Source organism: Mastigoproctus giganteus, chromosome 1 (assembly GCF_048544385.1).
Source record: "Mastigoproctus giganteus isolate SK-2022 chromosome 1, ASM4854438v1, whole genome shotgun sequence".
Classification (NCBI taxonomy): Eukaryota; Metazoa; Arthropoda; class Arachnida; order Uropygi; family Thelyphonidae; genus Mastigoproctus; species Mastigoproctus giganteus.
In genome coordinates this window covers 146,281,611-146,308,928 of record NC_143575.1, presented here as the reverse complement: position 1 = coordinate 146,308,928, position 27,318 = coordinate 146,281,611, and the positions used below count along the sequence as shown (strand labels likewise).

General features: G+C 39.0%; 1 protein-coding gene across 6 annotated transcripts in view; it reads right to left on the bottom strand.

Annotated features, from left to right (window-relative positions):
* Positions 1–27,318, bottom strand: part of hay (ATP-dependent DNA helicase hay) — a 461,732-nt gene that overhangs the window by 250,750 nt on the left and 183,664 nt on the right. For all 6 annotated transcript variants that reach the window (XM_090382541.1, XM_090382513.1, XM_090382523.1 and 3 more), the window contains one exon: positions 1,565–1,636. In XM_090382541.1, coding sequence (XP_090238667.1) covers positions 1,565–1,636 — 72 coding nt within the window. The remainder of the gene's footprint in view (positions 1–1,564; positions 1,637–27,318) is intronic.

The following is a 27,318-nucleotide window of genomic DNA, read 5'->3' as shown; positions in this document are numbered from 1 at the left end:
GAATGAAGCAGCACTTAAACCAATCCTCAAAAAGAGATACTGTTATCCATGCTCTCTGGTTCAATCGGAAATGCATGGGTAGAGTGGTTTTATTGATGCCCTTAAATGCATGAGAATTTCCAGAATGCTACATAAGCAGTGGTTTTAATCTGTAATCTCCTGCTGCATTAAAACCAAGCAAGAGCATGGCCCCATCTTTTGATGCCTTGAAACCTGGCATTGTATTTTCCTCTTTGGCAATGTACATTCAATCCAGCATTTTTTTTTTTTTTTCCAATACAGAGCAGTCTCGTCAATGTTAAAAATTGCAGCGTTGAATAGCTGCCTTCATCAATCATTTTTTCCAACACATCACAAAATTTCTCTGCAGCTGCAGAATTGGCACTGGCAATTTCACTGCATACTTTAACGTTGTGGAAACCAGCGCGATAATTGAACCTATTAAACCACCAGTTCCTTGCCACAAACTTGGGTTGGGGTTTGCCATACTTATCCTTAATATCTTTATAAATACTTGTTGCTTTTGCTTGAATGGTCATTAGACTCAGGTGCACTCGCTTCTGAATCTGATTTTCCATCCATATTATTAACAGCTGTTCCATCTTCGATATAACACCTGAACGCTGTTTTGCGATCACTGGTGATCTTAAGTGCATTAAATCCTTTGACATGTTCTTTTATATGCACACTGTCCTTTAAAATAGTATTCACTGTTGAAGCAGAAAAACCTAATTCCCTTGCAATAGATGACAAACTTTGTCCTGCTTCGTACTTCTTAATCATCTTCATTTCTAAATCAATTTTTTTTTTGTTTCCTGGCACTACAACCACCACTTGCCCTTTTCGTTGGTTGCTTTCCCTTCATCATTTTAATACGTAAATAGGAATGAAGAGAAGTTTCTAAAAATTTATTTTTTATATGATTGAAGATTTCAGTGAAGGGGAACACATTTCATCATAATAGCATAAAAACCCACACAATTGCACTTATTGGTATTATCACAAATGCAATAAGATCTAGTTTACTACCCGTTTATAATTAGGTGCACTAAGAGAAAAGCCCAATAAACCGGAAAGTGCAAATTGTTTCTATTGTTTTTTTGGTCGTGACCTACAGAAACGTGCTTTAGAAAAATATCACAAAAGCATTCAAAATTGATTCTTATAATGGGAACATATGATAACAATGACAGAGTAGTGCAATTTCCATTATAAATATGACCTTTTAGAGAGATAAATAGCTTAGTAATATAGCGAAATTTTCAACTTCCAAGGACTTGGAACGAATTAAAAAAAAAAAAAAAAAACAGTATTACTGGGTTCACATTAAGATATTTTCACGATACCTCCATTTACAAAAACTTATGTAAAGTCAAATTGCCGTAAGTCGAGTATTACCTAAGTCGGGGAGTTCCTGAAGTGTATTTTCTTTTTTAAATTTTTATAAAATTAGCTACTCTAATTTAATCCTATTTCGATGGCCTTGCTTCAAAAATGCATAAAGATTTCCTTATTATTTTCAAAGTTTAAAAAGCTAATCATATGAAAAGAATAAAAATCTTACTTGATATCTGGATTAACAGTGTCATTCTTGAAGTCATATTCAGCTAAGAGAGGATATTCCAAAAGGATACAACTACAAGAATATAATCACAATATAAGATAAATCATTAAACAAAAAGTCTGAAAACTTTTGTTCTGAAAATTTATTTGACAAGCAAAATGTAGTACAAAATATACAATGGAATTAACTACATTGAAAGGACAGAATTCGTGGAATACCTGGTTCCTGGCAATGCGATGCTGTCACCCGTCTCGCTAGTGGACAAACCCACCACTTCGCAAGTGTATAGGTACAGTGAATCACTGCATTCACGTAGACGGTAATTCAATATCAGTACGGATAAATGTTGAGTTAATCGACTTTGAAAGGTAGATGATAGTGGGTGCCCGACGCATGGGTCACTATCAATGGAGATGGTACAGAAATTGCACTATTCCTATTCAACAGTATCAAGAGTGTATCGGGAATAACATCTTATCGTGGGCAGAGAAAGGTGGTGGATGAACGTAGTAGTAGTAGTGGCATGTGATGCAAGAAAGCAACTGTATGAGCTTATGCAGCATCAGCCAAAAATAAAAAAAAATAAATAAAATAAAAAAAAATCACACCATTCCCTCTAAATGCCTGTCCAGTTCCTCCTTAAATTTATTTAACCTGTCAACTTCCACAACGACAGATGGAAGTTTGTTCCAGCAATTAGCCACCAGCTGGCTAAAGACAAATTTCCGCACATCTATTCTACATCTGTCTTTTCTTAATTTGAATTTATGCCCCCTTAGGTTCGTAATCTGAACAAGTAGAAGGATCCCATCAGAATTCAGCATGCTCAACTCATTCAACGCCTTATATACCTCAATCAGATCACCGTGCAGGTGCCTAGTCTCCAGCCACTGCAATTTGCAGAACTTAAGCCTCTCTTGGTAAGAGGATCCCTTCATTCCCCTCACCAAACTTGTTGCCCTTCTCTGTACACGCTCAAGTAAATCTACATCCTTCCTAAAATGAGGCCTCCAGACCTGTATGCAGTACTCAAGGCGTGGCCTGACCATTGCCTTATACAGAGGGACAATCACCTCCTTCTCCCTGCTAGCAAAATTCCTATATATCATTGACAAAACCCCATGACCTGCCCTGGCAGCCTGTCTGCATTGCTCAGAAAAATTCATATCTGATTGCACAATTACTCCCAGGTCTTTTTCATTTTCTACCACCTTAAGTGTAGTACCACACAGTTGGTACGTTTCTCTGGGGTTACTTCTACCCATATGCAGTACTTTGCATTTGTCAAGGTTAAACTTCAGTTGCCACTTCTTAGCCCATCTGCCCAAATTATCTAGATCCTGTTGCAGTAGCACACTGCCATTACTGTCATTTACAACCCTGCCAACATTTGTATCATCTGCAAACTTCGACATTAAGCCGTGGCCGTCGACGTCTGTCTTACATTGTTTTAGCCAACCACAGAGCGTCAGTGGCACAAATTACCACTGATTTTAATGAGGGAGGTGCCAGAAATGTCTCCACCAAGGTCACAGGCAATCATTGGCTGCAATAGGTTATGGGAGCCACTGACCCACCAAAGTCCCTTTGCTAACACCACAACACAGAACTCTATGCCTCAACTGAGAGAAAGAACATCAGCACTGGACCTTAGATGATTGGAGACAGGTCTCCTGGTCTGATGAGTCCAGTTACCAGTTATTTCGAGTAGACAGGACAGTGTGTATCTGGCGGAAACCGCACGAAGCTATGCACCTGTCATGTCAACAAGGTACTGTTCAGGCAGGTGGACAGTCGGTATTGGTTTGGGGCATGTTATTACCACTGAGTGTAACTATATATTTGCCAAGCAGTGGATTCGTCCACTAGCAAGAGGAGTAACAGCATCACATTGCTCAGGAACTAGGAATCCCACAAACTGAGTACTGCATACAGGTCTGAAGACCATATTTTAGGAATGATGTAGAGCTGCTGGAAGGAGTACAGAGAAGGGCAACAAGATTGGTGAGAGGAACGAAAGGGTGGTCTTACCAAGAAAGGCTTAAATTCTGCAAATTGCAGAACTTGGAGACTAGGTACCTCCGAGGTGATTTGATTGAGGTATAAAAGGCCTTGAATGGTTTGAGCAAGCTCATTGCTGATGAGATTCTTTCTCTTTCTGAGATTACACACTTGAGGGGACAAAAATTCAAATCGAGAAAAGCCAGTTGTAGAATAGATGTGCAGAAATTGGCTGTTAGCCAGCAGGTTATTGCTGGAACAAACTTTCATCTGTTGTTGTGGAAGTTGATAGCTTAAATGAATTCAAGGAAGAACTGGACAAACTTCTGGAGTGAATGTATGGGTAAAATGGGAAGGCTTTTTTTTATTATTTTTTTTGGCTGATGCTGTATAAGTTTGCTTTCTTGCATCATATGCCACTAATAATGCTAACTAGTACCGCAGTAACATAAGCCATCTTCCTGATTATGGCTTAAATAGTTTAATCTAGATACTTCAGTCTTCACCATTCTTGTTTAGCAGTGATATAATTCTACAGCAGTAACCTGTGGAATATATGCATGTGTCTCTATTTGCAGGTGGTTCCTTGTCTTATTCGACATATATTGTAACAACCTCCGTTTTGGATGTAGGTGCATTATATTGTCTCTTGTTAAGTCAATCATTGTTGGATTGGCCTGGATTAATTGATGCATTTGTTTATATGACTTAACAAATGGGTTAAGTTGTCGCAGCATCTCATCCAATTGTTGCATTACTACAGCTATACACCCTTGGTTTGATTGTTTTTCAAGCTATTTTGTTGTTGCTTCAGCAGAATCGAAAATATAGTGTCCATATCCTGGCTTATTTGCCTTTTTTGGATATAGCAGTAAGACCAAATGGTAAATCTGGCCATGTATTCTAAAATAGTATGGACCATTTCCAGGTGGTGATTTAATCTCTGTGCCCATTGATGCAAATGCCATTGCTGAGTTGTATACTATCGTATATGTTTTCTGTAGTAATTTACTTCACATGTATCCCCTATAAGCAGCTCTCGTAATAGAGTCAGTGTATCAGACAGTGTGTCGAGTGAAACCTTTCCATCATGACAGCATTTAGTGTATTTATTCAATGTGTTTAACTCATGTCCCCAATATCTTGCATTGCAATACTCACAGTTGTAACACATATTTTCTATGTGATGCTCTTCCACATTACAGCTTGTTGATTATTTGCATCCAGTACGTCTATTTGATTAGTCCTACGCCGTTTCACCCATCTTCTCATTTTCACTCTTGTTTCTCTTTCTTCAATGTTTTCTGTCTATCTTTGTAGTTGAAAAGTCTCGTTTCAGTCTCTTAGGTCTCTCCTCTAATGTTTCATTAGCATTTCTAATAAATTTTCTCAAAGTTCTTACACACTGTTCAACCATTTTTATACTTCTTAAACTTAGAACAGTATTAAAATTGAAGACAGATAAAATAAACATACATCGATAGCTTTCAGGCATAGGTTTCCTTTCTTCAGTTGAAAAACGTTAATACAAAAATTAATAAAGAATGCCCGGTATGGTGATCATGTGAGGTGAATGGGTGCTGACAACAATTAGCAGTTGGAAAATTTGTGCAGCATACTCAAGCGTTTTATATATATAGATGCTAGATGAAGTGCATCTATCCACATCTATCTATCATCCACAAAAAAACAGACCCATAGTGTGTGTGTGACTGATTCAAGTTCAGCATGAAACCTTCTGCTGGGGAGAGAATGGGGATAGTCTGTGCTTATTGTGTTCTTTTCAAGGTAGAAGGTACCTGTGAAAATTAAAATAGGCTTCTCAGCCATGAGATCAACTGTTTTCCAAATGTGTTTCTCTACAGAGTGAAAAGTTTGTATGTAACAAATTTGTGACACAGCATGAAAAGTTTGTATGTAACAAATTTGTGAATCTGACTAGCTTTAGCTTAATTGAAGCTCATTAAAGTATTACCCTGTTGTATCTTGTTTTAGCCTCCTCAGGAGATTTTCACAATGTTCATTTCATAAAAAGGTACACAGAGATGTGCCAAAACATAAGGTGTCTTTTAATGTTAATATTATTTGTTAATTTTTTGAAAAATTTATTTTAAAATTAAACCTCCAATATCAGAAAATACTAGATCTCAATAACATTAAAAGCAGAAGATTTCATAAATCCTTTTATACAATGTGGGTGAGCCTTATGATTAAAATAAATTACTGAAGTCGTTAACAGTACACAGAAATCTCTTACCATGTTATATAAAGAAATAGAAGAGGAGGATGCGGTATTATTTATCGAAGTTTAAGAGTGTACAGCAAGGTATGGCGGGATTCATAATATTAGATACCGTATAATGATGTCTCCTATGCAAACTTCTGCTTGACTTTATTCTAGATAGCTATATATAAAAATGATTCTATGCGCCAGCTGGTTGAAAATTATATTTTTAAAAGCATTTTGTTCTAAGTTTAACACACAGCACAGCAACTGGAAAATTTTAGACTGATGCCAGAAAAAACAATGATCCCATACATGAGAAAAATAACCTTGGTGTCCCTTCTATATCTGCACATTGGATGCAATGATCGCAAAGTGACTGGAATGACTGTTGGAAGGCCATGACTGGTATACTGTTCATAGCTCTTTGAATTGTGTCAATGTCATCAAAATAAGTCTTTCAGTGCTGCCTGGAGCTCCGGGAACAAAAAAGTTGCATGGGACTAAGTCTAGTGAATACAGTGGGTGCAAAAGTATGCAGACTATTGCGAGCCAAAAACTCCCAAACAATAAGAGCCTTGTAGCTTGGTGCACTGTCATGCAAGAGGAATCAACTACCACGTTCTCCATACAGAGGCTACAATAGATTCTCTGCAACATGTGTTTCAAAACATCCACATAGTAGGTCACAGTAACATTTTTGACATTGGGCATGAACTTGTGCACAATTTCCTTGCTATTATAGAAAGTGATGAGCATGGTTTTGATTTTTGGTCTTTCTTGAGAAACTTTTTGGCTTTGGGAGAGTTTTTTCCAACTTCCAGTCTGCACTTTGTTGAGTGTCGTTCAGTAACACCACGTCTCATTACCCATAACGATCAAATTAAGGGAGTTGGGTTTGTTTTTAGCGGCTTCAACGAGTTCTTGGCAGTGTTCAACCCATGCCTGTCGTCAATTGTCCATTAAAGAATGTGGATCAAACCATACACAGACCTTCATTTTCTTCAAATCCTAGATTATTTGTCGAATGTTTTCCTTAATAACACAGATCTTCTGAAATAATTTCGAGTGTTGCATACTAGTCATTAATAATGATTTCCTGAACCTTATAAATCAATTCTGGTATTCGAGCCATTTTTGCAGCACCTGGATGTTCGTCTTCCAATGATTCTCTTCCATGGGTGAAAGTTTAGCACCATTTGTGCCTTGTTTGTGCAAAAACAAGGCACAAAATAATCCACAGAACAAAACAAATACAACACTCAAACATATGTGACTGGTGGACAAGCACATAGCTAAAGTCTGAATTACTTTGAAGTAAACTTTACGCACAACCAAACTGTATGATGCCTCGAACTAGAATGGTGATCACAACAGCATCAATGTTGTCAACTGTAGTCAGTTGAATATGGCTGAGCCACAATGCAAAAATAGATAAAATCCTGTTAACAATGAAAAAAATATTTTTTTTTGTAGCTAAGGAGAATTTAAATGATAGGTGTGTATTCTCTGAAAAATGACAAGGGGAGCACTTGCCCCAGTGCCCCTACACTGTATCCACCTATGGATACAGGGTAGGGGCACCGGGAGGTAAAGCACCACACTTTCTGATAACATCAGTCTCATTTCAAATTGCCATGTTGTGTACACATTAAAACTTGATACATTATTTGCCATTTCTCCTACTGTATAATAAAATCACAATTGTGTTCTCAGCTCCTATGTTTTATAGAGTAGCTGGTCACCCACTGATGGGAAGTCAATTATCTGAAATGGCATCATCTTGGTTATGGCACTCTACTGAAAACAAATAACAATATTTGTTCTTATTATTAGTATTAATAGTGGCAACTAATGCAAGAAAACAAGTTTATACAGCATCATTTAAAAGAAAAAAATATATATATGCCATTTCTTCTCATCCAACAGCTTGTCCAGTCCCTTCTTGAATTCATTCAAACTACCCAACAACATAACAATGGAATGAAAGCTAGTTCCAGCAATCAACCACCTGACGGGCGGAAGGCAAACTGCTGCACAACTATTCTGCAACCATCCTTCCTTGATTTGAATTTATGCCTCTTCATGTACATAGTCTGATAAAAAGGAACAATCTCATCAGCACCGAGTTGCTCAAGCCATTCAAAGCCTTAAACACCTCAATCAGATCACCTCACAGATGCCTAGTCTCCACATGGTACAATTTGCAGAATTGAAACCTTTCTTGATAGGGGCACTCCTTTATTAACCTCCCCAATTTTGTTGCTCTTCTCTGTACCAATTCCAACAGCTCTACATCCTTCCTAAAATGACATTTCCAGACCACTAGGCAGTACTCAAGATGGAGACTGACCATTGCCTTATACAATGGGATAATCATCCCCTTATTCCTGCTAGCAAAATTGAAAGGACCTGGGATATCATTGACAAAACCTTGTGAGCTGCCCTTTCATTCTGTTTACTGCTCAGAGAACTTCATATCAGACTGCACATTTACTCCCAGGTCCTTTTCAAATTCCACTAACCTGAGTGTAATAATAACACAGTTATACATTATTCTAGGATTATTAAATAATGTATAACTGAATTTATTGAATGAAATGAATTACTGAATAACGTAATACTGCTAACCATATGCAATATCTTGTATTTGCCAAAGTTAAATTTCAATTGCCATTTCTAAGCCCACCTGCCTAATTATTCAAGATCTTTATTATTATTATTAGCTATATGGTGCAAGGAAGCCTGAGGCTTATGCTGCACCAGCCAAAAAAAAAAAAAATTCCCGAGTTACCCTGAGAGAGAGAGAGAGAGAGAGAGAGAGAGAGAGAGAGAGAGAGAGAGAGAGACAGACAGACAGACAGACAGACAGACAGACAGACAGACAGACAGACAGACAAACAGACAAACAGACAGTGGTAGAAAGGAATCACCAAGAAAGAGAAGAATGATGATATCCAGCTCAGGACTCTGGGTGTGTCAAGCCCATACTCACCATATGTGAGCCCCCGGGGTTGCTGCAGCAGCAAGAGGATCTTGAATTTTTGTCGTAAACTTCATTCATTACAGTTGTAAACTGCAATGCCAACCTTTCTAAGATCTGAAAATTTAATCATTAAGCCCGCTAAGCCTTCACATCAATATCATTAATAATGGCAGAAAACAATAAGAATTCAAGCACTGAACCCGGTGGGACTCCCATAACAACATTAATCCACAAAGAGCAGTGTCCATTCATAATCATCACTCTGTCTTTTCCCACTCAACCATCCCTTTATCCACATCCACAACTTTCCCTTAATGGCACACTGCTCCAATTTGTACAGCAGTCTCCTATGTGCAACAGCATCAAAATCAAAAGCTTTCCTGAAATCTAAGTATATTAATATTAGTAGAGGCATTTGATGCAAGAAAGCAAGCTTATGCAGCATCAGCCAAAAAAAAATAAATAAATAAATAAAAAATAACCACATCCACTTCATCCTTCTGTTCGTTCGAAATACCTGTCCAGCTGAGCCTTAAACTTATTTAGGCTATCAACTTCCACGACAAGGGATGGAAGTCTATTCCACCAACCAACCACCCGCTGGCTAAAGGCAAATTTCCTCATGTCTATCCTACATCTGTCTTTTCTCAATCTGAATTCATGCCCTTTCAGTTGATTATTCTGAGCAAGAGGAAGAATCCCATCAGTATTGAGCATGCTCAAACCATTCAAGGCTTTATACACCTCTATCAGATCACCTCGCTGGTGCCTAGACCCCAGACACTGTAATTTGCTAAACTTAAGCCTTTCTTCGTAAGAGCACCCCTTTGTTCTATTCACTAATATTGTTGCCCTTCTCTGTATCGTTCAAGCATCTCTACATCCTTCTTGAAATGAAGCCTCCAGACCTGTATACAGTACTCTAGGTGTGGCCTGACCATTGCCTTATACAAGGGAATAATCACCTTATCCCTGCTAGAAAAATTCCTATATATCATCGACAATACACCATGAGCTACTCTTGCAGCCCGTCTGAACTGCTCAGAAAACTTCATATCTGCCTGCACAACCACCCCCAGGTCCCTTTCATTCTCTACCACTGTCAGTGTAGTACCACAGAGTTCATAAGTTGCTCTGGGGTTGCTGTTTCCCATATGTAGTACTTTACATTTGTCAATGTTAAACTTCATTTGCCACCTCTCAGCCCATCTGCTCAAACTTTCCACATCCTGTTGCAGAAGCATAGTGTCAGTAGTGTCCTTGACAACCCTGCCAACCTTCGTGTCGTCTGCAAACTTGGACATTAAGCTTGATATACCATCATAAATATCATTTATAAATACAGAAAACAATAATGGACCCAATACTGAACCCTGAGGGACTCCACTAATAACATTAGCCCACGATGAGCAGTGTCCATTGATTACCACTCTCTGTCTTCTCCCCCTCAACCACCCCTTTATCCATAGCAGCAATTTGCCTCCAATGCCACACTGCTCCAATTTGTGCAGCAGTCTTCCATTTGCAACAGTATCAAAAGCCTTTCTAAGATCCAAGTATATAATATCAAAGTTATTCCCTGCACCCAGTTCTTTTGTGACTGCATCATAGTATCCAACCAAATTGGTCAGGCAAGACTTCCCCTTAACAAAACCATGCTGTGTCTGAGCTATAACTGAAGTCTTGTCTAGATGATCCTGCAATGCTTCTTTAACCAGTGTCTCCATTAATTTTCCAGGAACAGAAGTTAAACTAACAGGTCTATAATTACTTGTGTCACCCTTTGATCCTCCTTTGTGAATTGGGGTCACATTTGCACATCTCCAGTCCATGGGTACTTCCCCTGAGTCCAAGGAAGCTCTCATAATTATGGCTAAGGGTTTGCTTACTTCCTTTGCTGCCTCCTTTAATATAACTGGATAGATCCCATCCACCCCAGGTGCCTTTCTTGTATTTATCTTCAACAATTTCTCCTCCACTTTACTCTCAGTTATTACAAGATTCTCTAGCTTACTGCCAGAGTTGAATACACCTCTGGCATTCCCCTCGCTGAATAACTCCTCATGTGTGAATGTCGATGCAAAACGTTCATTCAGTTTTTTAGCTACCTGAGCAGGATCATCAACAGTTGACCCATCGATATCAAGTGGACCAATCTGATTCATCCCCTTCCTTCTAGAGTTTACATAAGTAAAGAACTCTTTGCTGTTTTTCTTTGCATCCCTTGCCAAAGATTTCTCGTAATCTGCCTTCGCCTGCCTAACTTCCTTTGTAACTTGGTTACAGATCAATTTGTATCTATCATAGGCTTCTGTGTCACGTGTTAATTTGTATGTATCCCATGCATTTTTCTTCTCTGCCATATGTCTCATTAGTTCATCTGACATCCACTTAGGCCTAAACCTTGAACAATATTTCTTAGTTGGTATGTAAAGCCTAGTAGCTTCCAAGATAATTCTTTGAATGCTTCCCATTTTGAATTTGCTGTTGGTAACATCATCAGTTGGTCCCACTGTATAGAATTTAAATACAGTCTCAGTCCATCGTAGTCGCCTTTACAAAAGCAATAACCCTTCCCTTTACCCCTAATGGTAGTTACCTCCTTGAGTAAATCCTACTTCAGCACACTGTGATCACTGCCACCTAGTGGTTCATTTACCTGCAGATTCTTAATGCATGAAGAATCACTACTGATAATCAAATCAAGAGTATTACTCCCTCTAGTTGCCTCCCGAACATGCTGATGTAGAAAACAATCATCCAATAAATCCACAAAAGCCTTGCTACTAGTGTGTGAGTGACCAGCCCCTAAATTCCAGTCGATATCTGGGAAATTAAAATCCCCCATTATAAGACTCTCTGATTTACTGGCCCACTCTATTTCCCTGTACAGTTTCTTATTATACTCATCAGAGTCATTAGGCCTATAGCACACTCCTACTCTCAATTTTGATCTCCCAATGCTTATATCACACCAAACTGACTTGACACTGCACTGTCCAGCAATGTCGACTGGCTTCACTTCCTTGGATTTTATGTATTTCTTAACTAATAGCATAACCCCTCCTCCCTTCCTATCCTTTCTGTAGACATTGTACTCCCCAAATTCCAGTTCTGCATTCCTGATATCTGTGTGACACCACGTCTCTGATATCCCAACAATATCTGCCTTTGATTTTTTGACCAACATCTCAAATTCATCAAATTTATTTACCAAGCTGCTAGCATCGCTGTTCACGCAAGTATACATGCACCTGTTCCTCTTCTTAGCTACCCTAACACAGCCCATGTATTTGCTTGTTCTGCAATGACTCCCAACAGTTTCTGCAATCCTCAGCCCCTTGTTTTCCAGGCTGCTGCTCATTCCAATAGAAGCAGTGCAAGAATAACTTTCACCTCTGCCAGCAACTACTGTTAATTTATTAGTCCGTGTATCCCTCTAAGCTAGCAGTTTTCCGACCCACCTAACACTGCCTCAATAGCATCAGCAAATATTCTTGCACCCTTTCTATTTAAGTGTATCCCATCTCTGTAGAAGCAGTCTCTCCTGTTAACAAGCACAGACCAGGATGAGAAAAATTCTATCCCTTGAGCCTTGCACAATCTTTCCAGGGCAGAATTGATCGACAGGGCTCTCATCATATACTCCCTCCTATCATGTCTGGGCAGAATTGCCGACACTTTCAAATTCAACCCTAATTCACAGCTTTTTTTCAACAGAGACCTGTACTTGTTAAGTAATTCCGCCGGTCTCCTACTCTTAATCTTATATAATCAAAATTATTTTTTTCCTCCAGTTCCTTTGTGACCACATCATAGTATCCAATCAAATTGATCAGACAACATTTCCTCTTCTCAAATCCATGTTGTGTTTGAAGTATAACTGCACTCTTATCCTAGATGGTGCTGCATTACTTTTTAACCGGTGACACCTTATTTTTCTTGGAACAGAGGTTAAGCTAACAGTAATTATTTATATATATTTGCACATCTCGTCCAAATGGACCTTCCCTGAAACCAAAGATGCTTTCATAATTATGGCTAAGGGTTTGCTTACCTTCTTTGCTGCCTCCCTTAATATAATTGGATAGATCCTATCAACTCTAGGTTCCTTTTTTACATTTGGCTTTAACAATTTCTCTACCACTTTCCTCTCAGTTATCAAAAAATATTCAGCTCCCTGTTACGAGTTTGATAAACTTCTGGCAACTGCCTCCCTAAAGAATTTCTCATGTGTGAATGTAGATGCAAAATTAGCATTAGCATTAGTAGAGGCATTTGATGCAAGAAAGCAAACTTATGCAGCATCAGCCAAAAAAATAAAATAAATAAAATAAATAAATAAATAAATAAAAAATAACCACTTCCACTTCACCCCTCTGTTCGTTCGAAATACCTGTCCAGCTGAGCCTTAAACTTATTTAGGCTATCAACTTCCATGACAAGGGATGGAAGTCTGTTCCACCAACCAACCACCCGCTGGCTAAAGGTAAATTTCCACACGTCTATCCTACATCTGTCTTTCCTCAATTTGAATTTATGCCCTCTCAGGTGATTATGCTGAGCAAGAGGAAAAATCCCATCAGCATTGAGCATCCTCAAACCATTCAAGTCATTATACACCTCTATCAGATCACCTCGCTGGTGCCTAGTCTCCAGACACTGTAATTTGCAAAACTTGAGCCTTTCTTCGTAAGAGCACCCCTTTGTTCCATTCACTAATCTTGTTGCCTGAAATAAAAAAATACCTGTCCAGTCTGTCAGCTCCCTGAGCAGCTTCATCAACAGTTAAACTATTATCATCAAGTGAACCAATGTGATTTAACCCCTTCCTTCTACTGTTATACAAGTAAAGAAGTCTTTGCTGCTTGTCCTGACTTTCTTTGCCACAGTAATCTGCCTTGGTTTGCCTATCCTCCTTTGTGATTTGATTGCAGACTGGTTTATATCTACAATAGGCTTCTGTATCACCAGATAATTAATATGCATCTCATGCTTTTTTCTCCTCTACCACATGTCTAAACAGTTCATCTGTAAAGAAGGAAAATACAGTTCAAGGCTTAGACCTAGCATTAGCATTAGTAGAGGCATATGATGCAAGAAAGCAAGCTTATTCAGCATCAGCCAAAATAAAAGAAAAAAAAAAAAAAAAAAAAAACAACCACTACTCCCATTTCACCCCTCAATTCGTTCGAAATACCTGTCCAGCTGAGCCTTAAATTTGTTTAGGCTATCAACTTCAACAACAATAAAGGCGAATTTCCGCACATCTATCCGACATCCGTCCTTCCTCAATTTGAATTTATGCCCTCTCAGGTGATTATTCTGAGCAAGAGGAAGAATTCCATCGGCATTGAGCATGCTCAAGCCATTCAAAGCCTTGTACACCTCTATCAGATCACCTCGGCGATGCCTAGTCTCCAGGCTCTGTAATTTGCAAAACTTAAGCCTTTCTTCGTAAGAGCAACCCTTTGTTCCATTCACTAATCTTGTTGCCCTTCTCTGTACTCGTTCCAGCAGCTCTACATCCTTCTTGAAATGAGGCCTCCAGACCTGTATACAGTACTCAAGGTGTGGCCTGACCAATGCCTTATACAAGGGAATAATCACATCCCTGTCCCTGCTAGAAAAATTCCTGTATATCATTGACAAGACACCATGAGCTACTCTTGCAGCTCGTCTGCACTGCTCAGAGAACTTCATATCTGCCTGCACAATTACCCCCAGGTCCTTTTCATTCTCTACCACTGTCAGCGTAGTACCACAGAGTTGATACGTTGATCTGGGGTTACTGTTTCCCATATGTAGTACTTTACATTTGTCAATGTTAAACTTCATTTGCCACCTCTCAGCCAATCTGCTCAACCTTTCCAGATCCTGTTGCAGCAGCATAGTATCAGTAGTGTCCTTAACAACCCTGCCAACCTTTGTATCGTCTGCAAACTTGGACATTAAGCCTGATACACCATCATCAATATCATTTATAAATACAGAAAACAACAATGGACCCAACACTGAACCCTGAGGAACTCCACTAATAACATTAGTCCACGTTGAGCAGTGTCCATTGATTACCACTCTCTGTCTTCTGCCACTCAACCATCCCTTTATCCATAGCAGCAATTTGCCTCGAATGCCACACTTCTCCAATTTGTGCAGCAGTCTTCCATGCGCAACAGTATCAAAAGCCTTTCTAAGATCCAAATATATAATATCAAAGTTATTCCCTGCATCCAGTTCTTTTGTGACTACATCATAGTATCCAATCAAATTGGTCAGACAAGACCTGCCCTTAACAAACCCATGCTGTGTCTGAGCTATAACTGAATTCTTGTCCAGATGATCCTGCAGTGCTTCTTTAACCAGTGCCTCCATTAATTTTCCTGGAACCGAAGTTAAACTAACAGGTCTATAATTACTTGTGTCAGCCTTTGATCCTCCTTTGTGAATTGGGGTTACATTTGCACATCTCCAGTCCATGGGTACCTCCCCTGAGTCCAAAGAAGCTCTCATAATTATGGCTAGGGGTTTGCTTACTTCCTTTGCTGCCTCCTTTAATATAACTGGATAGATCCCATCCACCCCGGGTGTCTTTTTTATGTTTATCCTCAACAATTTCTCCTCCACTTTCCTCTCAGTTATTAGAAAATCATCTAGCTCACTGCCAATGTTTACTTCACCTACGACATTCTTCTCTGCCATATGTCTCATTAGTTCATCTGACAACCATTTAGGCCTGAACCTTGAACAATATTTCTTGGTTGGTATGTAAAGCCTGGTAGCTTCCAAGATTAGTTCCTTGAATGCTTCCCATTTTGAATTTGCTGTTGGTAACATCATCAGTTGGTCCCACTGTATAGAATTTAAATACTGTCTCAGACCAGCATAGTCTCCTTTACGAAAGCAAAAACCCTTCCCTTTACCTCTGATGGTAGTTACCTCCTTGAGTAAATCCCACTTCAGCACACTGTGATCACTGCCACCCAGTGGTTCATTTATCTGCAGATTCCTAATGCATGAAGAATCACTACTGATAATCAGATCAAGAGTATTACTCCCTCTAGTTGCCTCCCGAACATGCTGGTGTAGAAAACAATCATCCAATAAATCCACAAAAGCCTTGCTAGTGTGTGAGTGACCAACCCACAAATTCCAGTCAATATCTGGGAAATTAAAATCTCCCATTATAAGACTCTCTGATTTACTGGCCCACTCTATTTCCCTGTACAGTATCTTATTATACTCATCAGAGTCATTAGGCCTATAGCACACTCCTACTCTCAATTTTGATTTACCTATGCTTATGTCACACCAAACTGACTCAACACTGCACTGTCCAGCGATGTCAACTGGCTTCACTTCCTTGGATTTTATGTGTTTTTTAACTAATAGCATAACCCCTCCTCCCTTCCTATCCTGTCTATCCTTTCTGTAGACGTTGTACTCCCCAAATTCCAGTTCTGCATTCCTTATATCTGTGTGACACCACGTCTCTGATATCCCAACAATATCTGCCTTTGATGTTTTGAGTAATACCTCAAATTCATCAAATTTATTTACTAAACTCCTAGCATTAGTGTACACGCAAGTATACATGCACCTGTTTCTATTCTTAGCTACCCTAATACAACCCATGTGTTTACTTGTACCGCAATGACTTCCAGCAGTCTCTGAAATATCCTGCATCTTGTTTTTCAGGCTTCTGCTCATTCCAATAGAAGCAGTGCAAGAATCTCTTTCACCTCTGCCCGTGGCTACTGTTAATCCATTAGTCTTTGTCTCCCCCCAAGCTAGCAGTTTTCCGACCCACCTAACACTGCCTCGATAGCATCAGCAAATATTCTTGCACCCTTTCTATTTAAGTGTATCCCATCCCTGTAGAAGCAATCTCTCCTGTTAACAAGTACAGTCCAGGCTGAAAAAAATTCTACCCCTTCAGCCTTGCACAATCTTTCCAGGGCCGAATTGATCGACAAGGCTCTCATCATATACTCCCTCCTATCGTGTCTGGGCAGAATTGCAGACACTTTCAAATTCAACCCTACTTCACGGCTTTTTTTCAACAGTGACCTGTACTTGTTAAGTAATTCCGCTGGTCTCCTACTCTTAATATCATTAGTGCCAACGTGTACAACTATATCACCTTTTGTGCCCTTAAAAGATGATATCTGCTCTACAACGTCATCAACCTTTGCCCCTGGCAGACATACCCTGGTCCTGTTCCACCTATCCTTTTTACAAAGCATGTTCCCCGTTTCCCTGACAATTGAGTCACCAACAACTACTAGTTCCTGTTGGACCAGCGCATTCTGCCTTGGGGGCTGCCTCTGTGTTGCAAGATGACCAAGTCCAAGCTCTGGTGTTGATGTGGGCAGCTGAGAGCTTGATGGGCCCCTCAATTTATTTCCTTCGAGGGCATCCACCCTGTCCTTCAAGGTCTCATATAGGCCCATAACAACGCCGAGTTGTCGCCTAATTTCCTTGCACTCCTTGCATCGTGCACACACAGAGACATCCCCCATGGCAGTATCATGTCCCGTACCCGATTGCTCCGCAAACATCAAGCAAACAGTGCATCTTAAAAGGCCGTGATTCAGGGGGCAACCGCCCCCCTCAGTTCTCCCCTGAGTCACAGCACTCCCATTAGCTTGAGCCTTTTGCTTTGCTGCTCTGGTCAGAGTCATGATTTCGATTTAAATGTCAATAAAATTACAATTTCAGAACAAAATTAAAACCTTAAACTTGTATCTTAACACAGTTATAACGCTATATTTATTTTTCGGTATCGAGTGTTATCTACGAGTTCCCTTTATATAACTTCCATATCAAGTATGTATTAATTATTTGCTACGTTTGTACTCTAAGTCGTTATATATATATAGTTAAAAGTACAATTTAATTGACAATGAAGTTTAACAAGATTAATAGATGTACTGATTAATTGACAATATTATATTATGCACTATACTATACAAAGCTAATGCTATCGAATTCCGGATATGCTGTATCGCGCTTCAGTAACGAGTGTTATCTACGAAATCCCTTTATATAACTTCTGTATCAAGTTATGTATTAATTATTTATTTTTACTAATTATTTATGTTCCGTAACCTAAGTGGTTATATGTATAGTTAAAATTACAATTTAATTGCCAATGAAGTTCGACAAGATTAATAGATTTTACTGATTAATTTTCACGTAGCAATGGCGGCCGTTTATGAATGGTAAACACGTGGATTTGATACCCTTTCCGATACTAAGTAATACCTACAAAATCTCTATCTAAGTTATTTTAACTTTAAGTACCGTAAATAGGAATATAAAGCTACTCTTAACTAGACCTAAATGATAACCATTCAGATCTAAGCCTTGATCAGTATTTTCTTAGTTGGTATGAAAAGCCTAACAGCTTCTATGATTATTTACCTGAATGCTTCCCATTTAGAATTTTTTGTTGGTAACATCATTATTGGTCCCACTGTATAGAATTTAAAAACTGTCTGTGACCACTGTAGTCTCCTTTATAAAAGCAAACACCTTTCCTTTTATCCTTGATGGTAGTTACATATTTAAATAAATCCCACATCAAACTGTGATCACTAATACCTAGTGGTTCTTTTATCTGCATATTAATGCATGAAGAATCACTACTTATAAGCAAATAAAGAGTATTACTCCCTCTTGTTGTCTCTCTCTAACATGCTGCTGTAGAAAACAGTTCTCCAATAAGGCCACAAAGTCTTGTTAGTGCACGATTGACCAAAACACAAATTCAAGTCCGTATCTGGAAAGTTAAAATCCCTCATTATAAGACATTCAGATTTACCGGCTCACTCTATTCCTGTGTATACTTTTTTGTTGTACTCAGAGTTGTTTGGCCTATAACACACTCATACTCTCATTTTTGTTTTCCCAATGCTTATATCAACAAACCGACTTAACATTGAACTGGCCACCCATGTCAACTGGATGCACTCACTACCTTAGATTTTATGTCCTTCTTAACTAAGGGCATAACTAAGATGGGATCTATCCAGTTATATTAAAGGAGGCAGCAAAGGAAGTAAGCAAACCCTTAGCCATAATTATGAGAGCTTCCTTGGACTCAGGGGAGGTACCCATGGACTGGAGATGTGCAAATGTGACCCAATTCACAAAGGAGGATCAAAGGGCGACAAGTAATCATAGACCTGTTAGTTTAACTTATGTTCCAGGGAAATTAATGGAGGCACTGGTTAAAGAAGCACTGCAGGATCATCTAGACAAGACTTCAGTTAAGCTCGGACACAGCATGGTTTTGTTGTTGTTGTTTTGGGTTTTTTGGCACAAGGGCCTCCTGGGCCATATTGTGCCTTTTCTTTATTAACTTATGACTGAGTTATTAATATAATTGTTGTCAGAGGCCATTATATACATTTATGCTCTTCAAGTATCTAAACAGTGCTTCAAAATTTGCATTATTTCCCAGTATGTGTAGTAAATTTAAAGGTTCCAGCAGATTGGATGCAGAATAAAAAGTGGATTTCCGGTTACTTGAATAATTAGGGCATTCTATTAGAATATGTTTGATTGTTAGCTGAGTCTGACAGAATGAACATTGAGGTGGGTTTTCTCCCATAAGCAAGAACAAATGAGTTGTATATGAGTGTCCAATACGGAGTCTTGCTAAAATCACTTCTTCACATCTGCTTTTCCTGAAACTAGAAGTCCAGAACTGAGGTTCTTTTTTAATCTGAAACAGTTTATTATTTACTTGGGTTTGCCACAGATTAGTCCATTGAAGCCTACATGCTGTTTTAATAGTGGATTTATAATCAATGTGTGGGACTTTCAGATGATAGAGTGATCTATTTGTAGGATGTTTAGCTGCATGATCTGCACTTTCATTACCTGGGATGCCGACATGCCCAGGTATCCAGCAGAAGGTAACCAACTGTTTGGATGTTTGATATTGGTATAATTGAGACCGTATCTGTTTCAGAATGATGTTGGGAAGAAGTAGTAGATTGAATGGCAGTGACGGCACTTAAGGAGTCGGTGTATATAAGAGCTTTTTTGATTTGCTGTTTGGTTATATTATCTAGAGCTAGTTTTATTGCATACAGTTCTGCGGTATAGATACTGCATTCTATAGGAAGAGACACAGCTATTGAAAAAGCAGAAGAGATTGCTGCAGCACCTATAGCTTCATCTGTTTTGGAGCCGTCTGTATATATGTGAAATTTCTCTATGTTTTCTAAGGCGTGGGCTTTATGCAGCTGCTGGAAGTTGTTGTTTGGCAGGGAGCCTTTTCTCCATCTCAGAAAGTAATTATCACAGAGCGGTGAGTAATGAGACCAGGGATGTTCAGGAAGAGCTATGTCTTCAAGGATATGCTGGAAGTTAATATTCCAACTGAGCATCAGTTCTTGCAATCTAATACACGCAGGGCGGTTTTCATTAGGTTTATTACGATATAGCATTTCATACTGAGGGTTAAACAGGTATTCCCAGCAAGGATGAGATGGAATACTTTTTATTTTTGCAGCATAGTTACATAGTAAGGATTTTCGTCTAAGGTGTAATGGCGGTTCATTTGCATCAATATACAGGCTATGGACTGGAGATGTCCTGAAGGCACCTGTGGCTATCCTTAGGGCACTATGTTGAACAGTATTTAGACGTAGCAAGGAATTGTTTCTTGCAGAGTCATAGACAGGTGACCCGTAATCTAAGCGTGATCGGATAAAACTTTTATAAAGATGTGTGAGGGAGTATCTATCAGCACCCCAGGAGTTAGATGACACAGCTCTTAAGATGTTTAATTTCTTTTGACAGGCCGTTCTAAGGTAGGCTACGTGATTGGAAAAATTAAGTTTACTGTCTAGATATAAACCCAATAAACGAAAATTATTGGTAAGAGGAATCCGATTGTTTTTTAAATATATTTCAGGATCTGGATGTAATTTTCGTATTTTACAGAAATGAATTGCAGTCGATTTATTTTCTGCTAATGAATAGCCATTCCGTTGCGCCCACAATTCTATTCTGGCTATGGACATTTGAAGTTGCCTTTCAGTGGAAATCATGGTTTGTGACTGGCAAGAGATAATCAGGTCATTGGCAAACATGTATGATTCAACTGTTTTTGGTATGTCTTGTGTTATATTTGTAATTCTTATTGTGAATAGTGTTGCACTCAGGATGGAACCCTGCGGTACACCCTCCTGTTGTTCAAATGATTTGGATATAGCGTACCTATATCTGACCTGAAAAAATCTGTAGTGTAGGAAATTTTGTATAAATTGTGGTAACTGCCCCCTCAGACCGAATGATCGAAGATCCTGAAGGATACCATATCGCCAAGTGGTATCAAACGCTTTCTCAATATCGAGATTGACCATAACCAGATGTTGTCTCTTGATGAAAGCATTGCGGATATTTGTTTCTGCTTTAATCATCACATCTAAGGTTGAGTGATTTTTCCGAAAACCATACTGATTTCGGTTTAGCAGATTGTTTGTTTCCAGAAGCCACGTTAACCGCCTGTGCACCATTTTTTCTAAGACTTTGCCTAAACAGCTAGTCAGCGATATCGGCCTGTAATTATTCGGTATGGTATGATCCTTACCTGGCTTAGGAAAGGCTAGTACAATTGAGTGACGCCATGAGTGTGGATAAGTATTTTCTAAATAAATTCGATTGTAGAATTTCAATAGGGAACTTATTGCTTTATTATTTAACTTTTTTAACATTATATAGCATACTCCGTCCGGGCCGGCAGCAGTACTTGATGTTTTGTTTAGAGACTCAAAAAAGTTCCTTTAACGTGAATGGCTGATTGTATGACTGAGATGCCTTAGTATAAAAATTTATTTTATGTTGTTCTGCAGATGCCTTAATTTTTTGGAAGGTTTGACTGTATGTGGACACTGCTGATATACTGGCGAAAGACTCAGCTAATGCGTTTGCTATTTCTTTTGGATCAGACAATTCTTGCCCTTTCCAGTTCAGGATTGAGGCTGGAGACTGCACAAATTTATCGTTAAGTGCTTGAATTTTCTTCCAGACAAGTCTGCTGTCCGTATCCTTGTTTATGGTGGAAGCAAAATCTATCCAGGCATCTTTCTTTGCTTTTCTTCTTTTTTGGCGGAAATTGGCCTTGAGTTTTTTAAAGTTAATAAAATTAGCAGTTGTAGGAAATTTTCTAAAGAGATTCCAAGCTCAATTTTTTGTCTGTTTAGCATTTGTGCATTCCTGATTCCACCAGTAATGTCTCTGTCTGCGTTTCCCAGGTAAAGATTTTGGTATTGCAGAATTCACAGCTTGTAATATTTGATTTGTTATATGATCGTTGACACTATCTATGGGCTGAGACTGGACTATCTCATCATCAAACTGGATTAGGGAGGAAAATTTATGCCAGTTTGCCCTATAGAATTTCCACGTGGATCGCTGCAATGGAGATAAGTTTACTTTTGTTTGAATACTGCAAAGAATCGGTAAGTGATCACTGTTTAGCGGGTTATCGAGAACTGACCACCCCATATTGGCATAAATGGAGGGAGAGCAGATTGAAAGGTCTATTGCAGTCATGGATCCTGTAGTAAAATGGACATATGTGGGTTCACCAGTGTTTAACAGAGTAAGGTTGTGAGTATCAAGCAGCAATTCTATTATTTTACCCCTTTTGTCAATTTTTGGCGATCCCCATAGAGGATGATGAGCATTAAAGTCACCCAGTAAGCAGAAAGGAGATGGCAGCTGATCTACTAGCTTTTCTAAATCATCTGAGGAGAAAGCAAAATTAGGAGGGAGATATATAGAGGCTATTGTAATGGTGATACCAATTTCAATGCGCACTGCCACTACTTCAAAAGGAGTCTGGAGGGATACATGCTTGGATGGAATGTTATTTCTGACAATGATAGCCACCCCTCCATAAGCTGGCGTGTCAATGCTCCTATCTCGTCTAAAAATGGTATAATTTTTGACGGAAGGGCACACTCGTGAATTTAGAAAGGTTTCCTGTAAGGCTATGCCAGCTGGTTCATACCGATCGATTAGATCCTGCAAATCATCTTTTGAATTTCGAAATCCTCTGCAATTCCACTGAAGGATTTTTTCCATTATGTGGTTTTTTGTGTTGTTTTCGATTCTGGCTGTTTTTTAGTTGCAGCTTGCTTGTATCGATCAATTTTTGCTTTGTCTTTCCTGGGAAAAACGGGTCGGGTCACATCCATCTCTTCACTTGCATGTAGTTCTAAAAATGTATCTTCTGCTTTGTGATGTTCATCAATGTCCATTCCGGTGGTGGATGTTTGCGGTTTTTTGGTTTCTATTACTTTTGGTTTTATTGTTGAGGAGGCCTCCGTTGGTATGGTGATTGGGGTATTATTGGACTGTTCACTTGTTTTTTGTGTAGGACATTGTTTTGAAACAGAAAGCAACGAACATGCCCAGTTCGCAATTGATATATTTGGAGGAATCGATACTTCAGTTTGGATCCCTACAGACTGTGAAGATTGAGTTGCTGCGGCATATGTTTGCTTTGTCTCTGTTTTGATTATCTGTCTTCTTGCCTCTGAGTATGTCACTTTGTTCTCTACTTTATATTTTTGAATTTTTTTTCCTTGCTTCCATAATTCACATGTTTTTGAGAAAGCTGGGTGGTTACCCTTACAATTTGGACAATGCGGAGTGGTAGTGGCACAATCAGATTGGTTATGGTCTTTTGACCCGCAGATGGGACATACTGCCTCACCTCGACATGCAGTCTGGGAGGGTCCATATTTTTGGCATTTGTAGCACCTGATGGGATTCGGAATGTATGGTCGGACACTGCAATGCAGGTAGCCTGCTTTCACAGATGTTGGCAAGTTAGGAGTGCTAAAGGTAAGAATTATGCTTCTTGTTGGAACGAGTGTACCGTCTTTTCGGGTCATTATTCTCCTTGCTTGGATGACTTTTTGATCGTGTAATTCTTGGACAATTTCCTCCTCTGGTACAAGTAATAAGTCCCATTCTGTTATTACTCCCTTTGAGGAGTTTAAGGTGGCATGGGGAGTAACTTTTATTTGGTGTCCTCCAAACGTTGTGAGCTTTAATAGCTTTACAGAATGTTGAGGTTGAGTTGTTTCTATTAGAAGATCACCTGATTGAAGTCGCCGTACTGATTTAGGTGAACCAGCAGCAGACTCAATGCATTTCTGCACTAGAAAAGGTGATAATTTGCTCAGGGGCTGATCTGATAGAGAGTGCAAGATGAGGAAGGCTGGTATCTCCTCTTTAGGTGTTGTTTTCAACCTCTTTGCTTGAGAATAGTCATTTTCATTGTCACTTTTATTTGCTAGTCTTGAGCTCGATGGCTCTAAAGGTGGAAATGAACTGTTTTCCATCTTTGCTCCTTTCAGCCCTGGGAGGCATGGTTTTGTTAAGGGGAAGTCTTGTCTGACAAATCTGATTGGATACTATGTGTGATCACAAAGGAACTGGATGCAGGGAATAACTTTGATATCATATATTTGGATCTTAGAAAGGCTTTTGATACTGTTGCACATGGAAGACTGCTGCACAAACTGGAGCAGTGTGGCATTGGAGGCAAATTGCTGCTATGGATAAAGGGATGGTTGAGTGGTAATCTATAGACACTGCTCTTCGTGGACTAATGTTATTAGCGGAGTCATTCAGGGTTCAGTGTTGGGTCCATTGTTGTTTTCTGTATTTATAAATGATATTGATGATGGTATATCAGGCTTAATGTCCAAATTTGCAGGATACAAAGGTTGGCAGGGTTGTTAAGGACACTAATGACAGTACGCTGCTGCAACTAGAAAAGTTGAGCAGATGAGCTGAGAGGAGGCAAATGAAGTTTAACACTGACAAATGTAAAGTACTACATATGGGAAGCAGTAACCCCAGAGTAACATATCAACTCTGTGGTACTACACTGACAGTGGTAGAGAATGAAAAGGACCTGGGGTAATTGTGCAGGCAGATATGAAGTTTTCTGAGCAGTGCAGACTGTCTGCAAGAGTAGCTCATGGTGTCTTGTCAATGATATACTGGAATTTTTCTAGCAGGGATAAGGAGGTGATTATCCCCTTGTATTAGGCAATGGTCAGGCCACACCTTGGGTATTGTGTACAGGTCTGGAGGCCTCATTTTAAGAAGGATGTAGAGCTGTTGGAATGAGTACAAAGAAGGGCAACAAGATTAGTGAATGGAACGAAGGGTTGCTCTTACGAAGAAAGGCTTAAATTTTGCAGATTAGTCTCTGGAGACTAGGCACCTGAGAGGTTTTTTTTTTTTTTTTTTTTTTTGTTAGTTGTTGGCACATCAGCTTCTGTGGCCATAATGCACCTTCCAATGTTTTTTGCATTTTACTCTGATCCAAGCCTGAGGCGGGATTCGAACCTGCGACCTTTGGGTTGCCAGGCAGGCACTTTCCCACCTGGCTAGCCCAGTCAGCTTCCTGCGAGGTGATCTGATTGAGGTGTATAAAGCCTTGAATGGTTTCACATGCTCAGTGGTAATGGGATTCTTCCTCTTGCTCAGAAAAATCACCTGCGAGGGCATAAATTCCAATTGAGAAAAGACAGTTGTAGGATACATGTGCGGAAGTTTGCCTTTAGCCAGGGGGTTGTTGACTGGTGGAACAGACTTCCATCTTTTGTTGTGGAAGTTAATAGCCTAAATAAATTTAAGGCCTAGCTGGACAGGTATTTGGAACGAACAGAGGGGTGAAATGAGAGCGGGTTTTTTTTTTTTTTTTTTGTTTTTTTTTTGCTGATGCTGCATAAACTTGCTTTCTTGCATCATGTGTTCTACTAATGCCCCATCTCCCTCCTGCCCTGTCCTTTCTTATAAACATTGTACTCGCCATATTCAAATTCTGCATCCCTTATATCTGAGTAACACCATATCTCTCATATGTCTACAATGTCTGCATTTGATGACTTGACCAGCACTTCAAATTCATTAAATTTATTTACTATGCTCCTAGCATTGATGTACATGCAAGTATACCTGAACATGCTCATACTCTTAGTTACCATAACACGGCCAAGTATTTCCTTATTCCATGATGACTCACAGCAGGCCCTGAAATCCCTAGTACCTTGCTTTCCAGGCTGTTACATGTTCCAATAGAAGCAGTACTTTCACTTCTGTCTGCAGCTATTGTTAATCTATTAGTCCGTGTGTTCCCCTGAAGCTAGCAATTTTCTGACCCAATTAACACTGCTTCGATAGCATCAGCAAATATTCTTGCATCCTTTCTATTTATGTCTATCTCATCCCTGTAGATGGCTCTTGTTAACAAGCATAGACCACACTGAGATAAATTCTACCCCATGAGCCTTGCACACTCTTCCCAGGGCTGAATTGATTGACAAGACACTAATCATGTACACGCTCCTATTGTGTCTGGGTAGAATTGCAGACATTTTCAAATTTAATCCTAACTTGTGACTTATTTCTCAACATTACTCTGTACTTGTAAAGTAAGTTCTCAGATCTCCTACTCTTAATGTCAGTGGCAACGTGTACAATATCACCTTTTGTGCTTTAAAAGATGATCTGTTACACAATATCATCAACATTTGCTTCTGGCAAATGTTGATGATGGTCCTATACCACCTATCCTTTTTGCACAATATATTTCCCGTTTCCCTGGATAGATTCCCTGACAATAGTTACCTACTGTGGGACAATTATGTTACTTATCTGAAGTTAAAAACTAAAGCAACTCAGTTTTACTTTTAAAAATTTTCAAAGTCTAAATTGTGATAGGATTCACAATATAAGCATATAAGAATACTTTTTGTATAGACTTATTTTTTTTTAGCTATTTTGAAGACTAAATGCACAAGGAATAATATGTTATGGGTTGAAATTAACTATATAATAATTGTGTAAATACACCATAGTTTACCCATAAATTTAACTATGATTTTATCTCATATTGTGGCTACCTTCACAGTGAGATACCAGGTATTGCACTACTTCGAATAAATAACGCTTACCTAATAGAGGAGACTACTGTTATTTATTCTCAGTGGGCACCACCATTTCAAGTTAATTTCAACTTATAACATATTATGCCTTGTGCATTTAGTCTTCAAAATATTATGATTATCTTCACCATTTGACATCTCTCATATTGTGGAATTAACTTCGCCACTGTGATGGCATGTTTGCATTATTAGTGTACCTGTCCATCCACCGAGGAGTGAGCCAACAAGCTCCAAAAAGCATCTGGATGATGGTGTCCACTGAGAATAAATAACAGTAATCTCCTCTAATAGAGAAGCGTTATTTATTCGAAGTAGTGCAATACCTGGTATCTCGTTGTGAAGGTAGCCACAATATGAGATAAAATCAAGCGATGCCATTACACTACTTATGTAGTTAAATTTATGGGTAAACTATGGTGTATTTATACCGTTATTATATAGTATATTTTTTAGATATAGATAAAAATGAATGCTTTGCACTACATCGTTGCTAAATAAAAAGATAAATTATTGATGTAGTAAATGTGTAGAACTATATATAATGCAC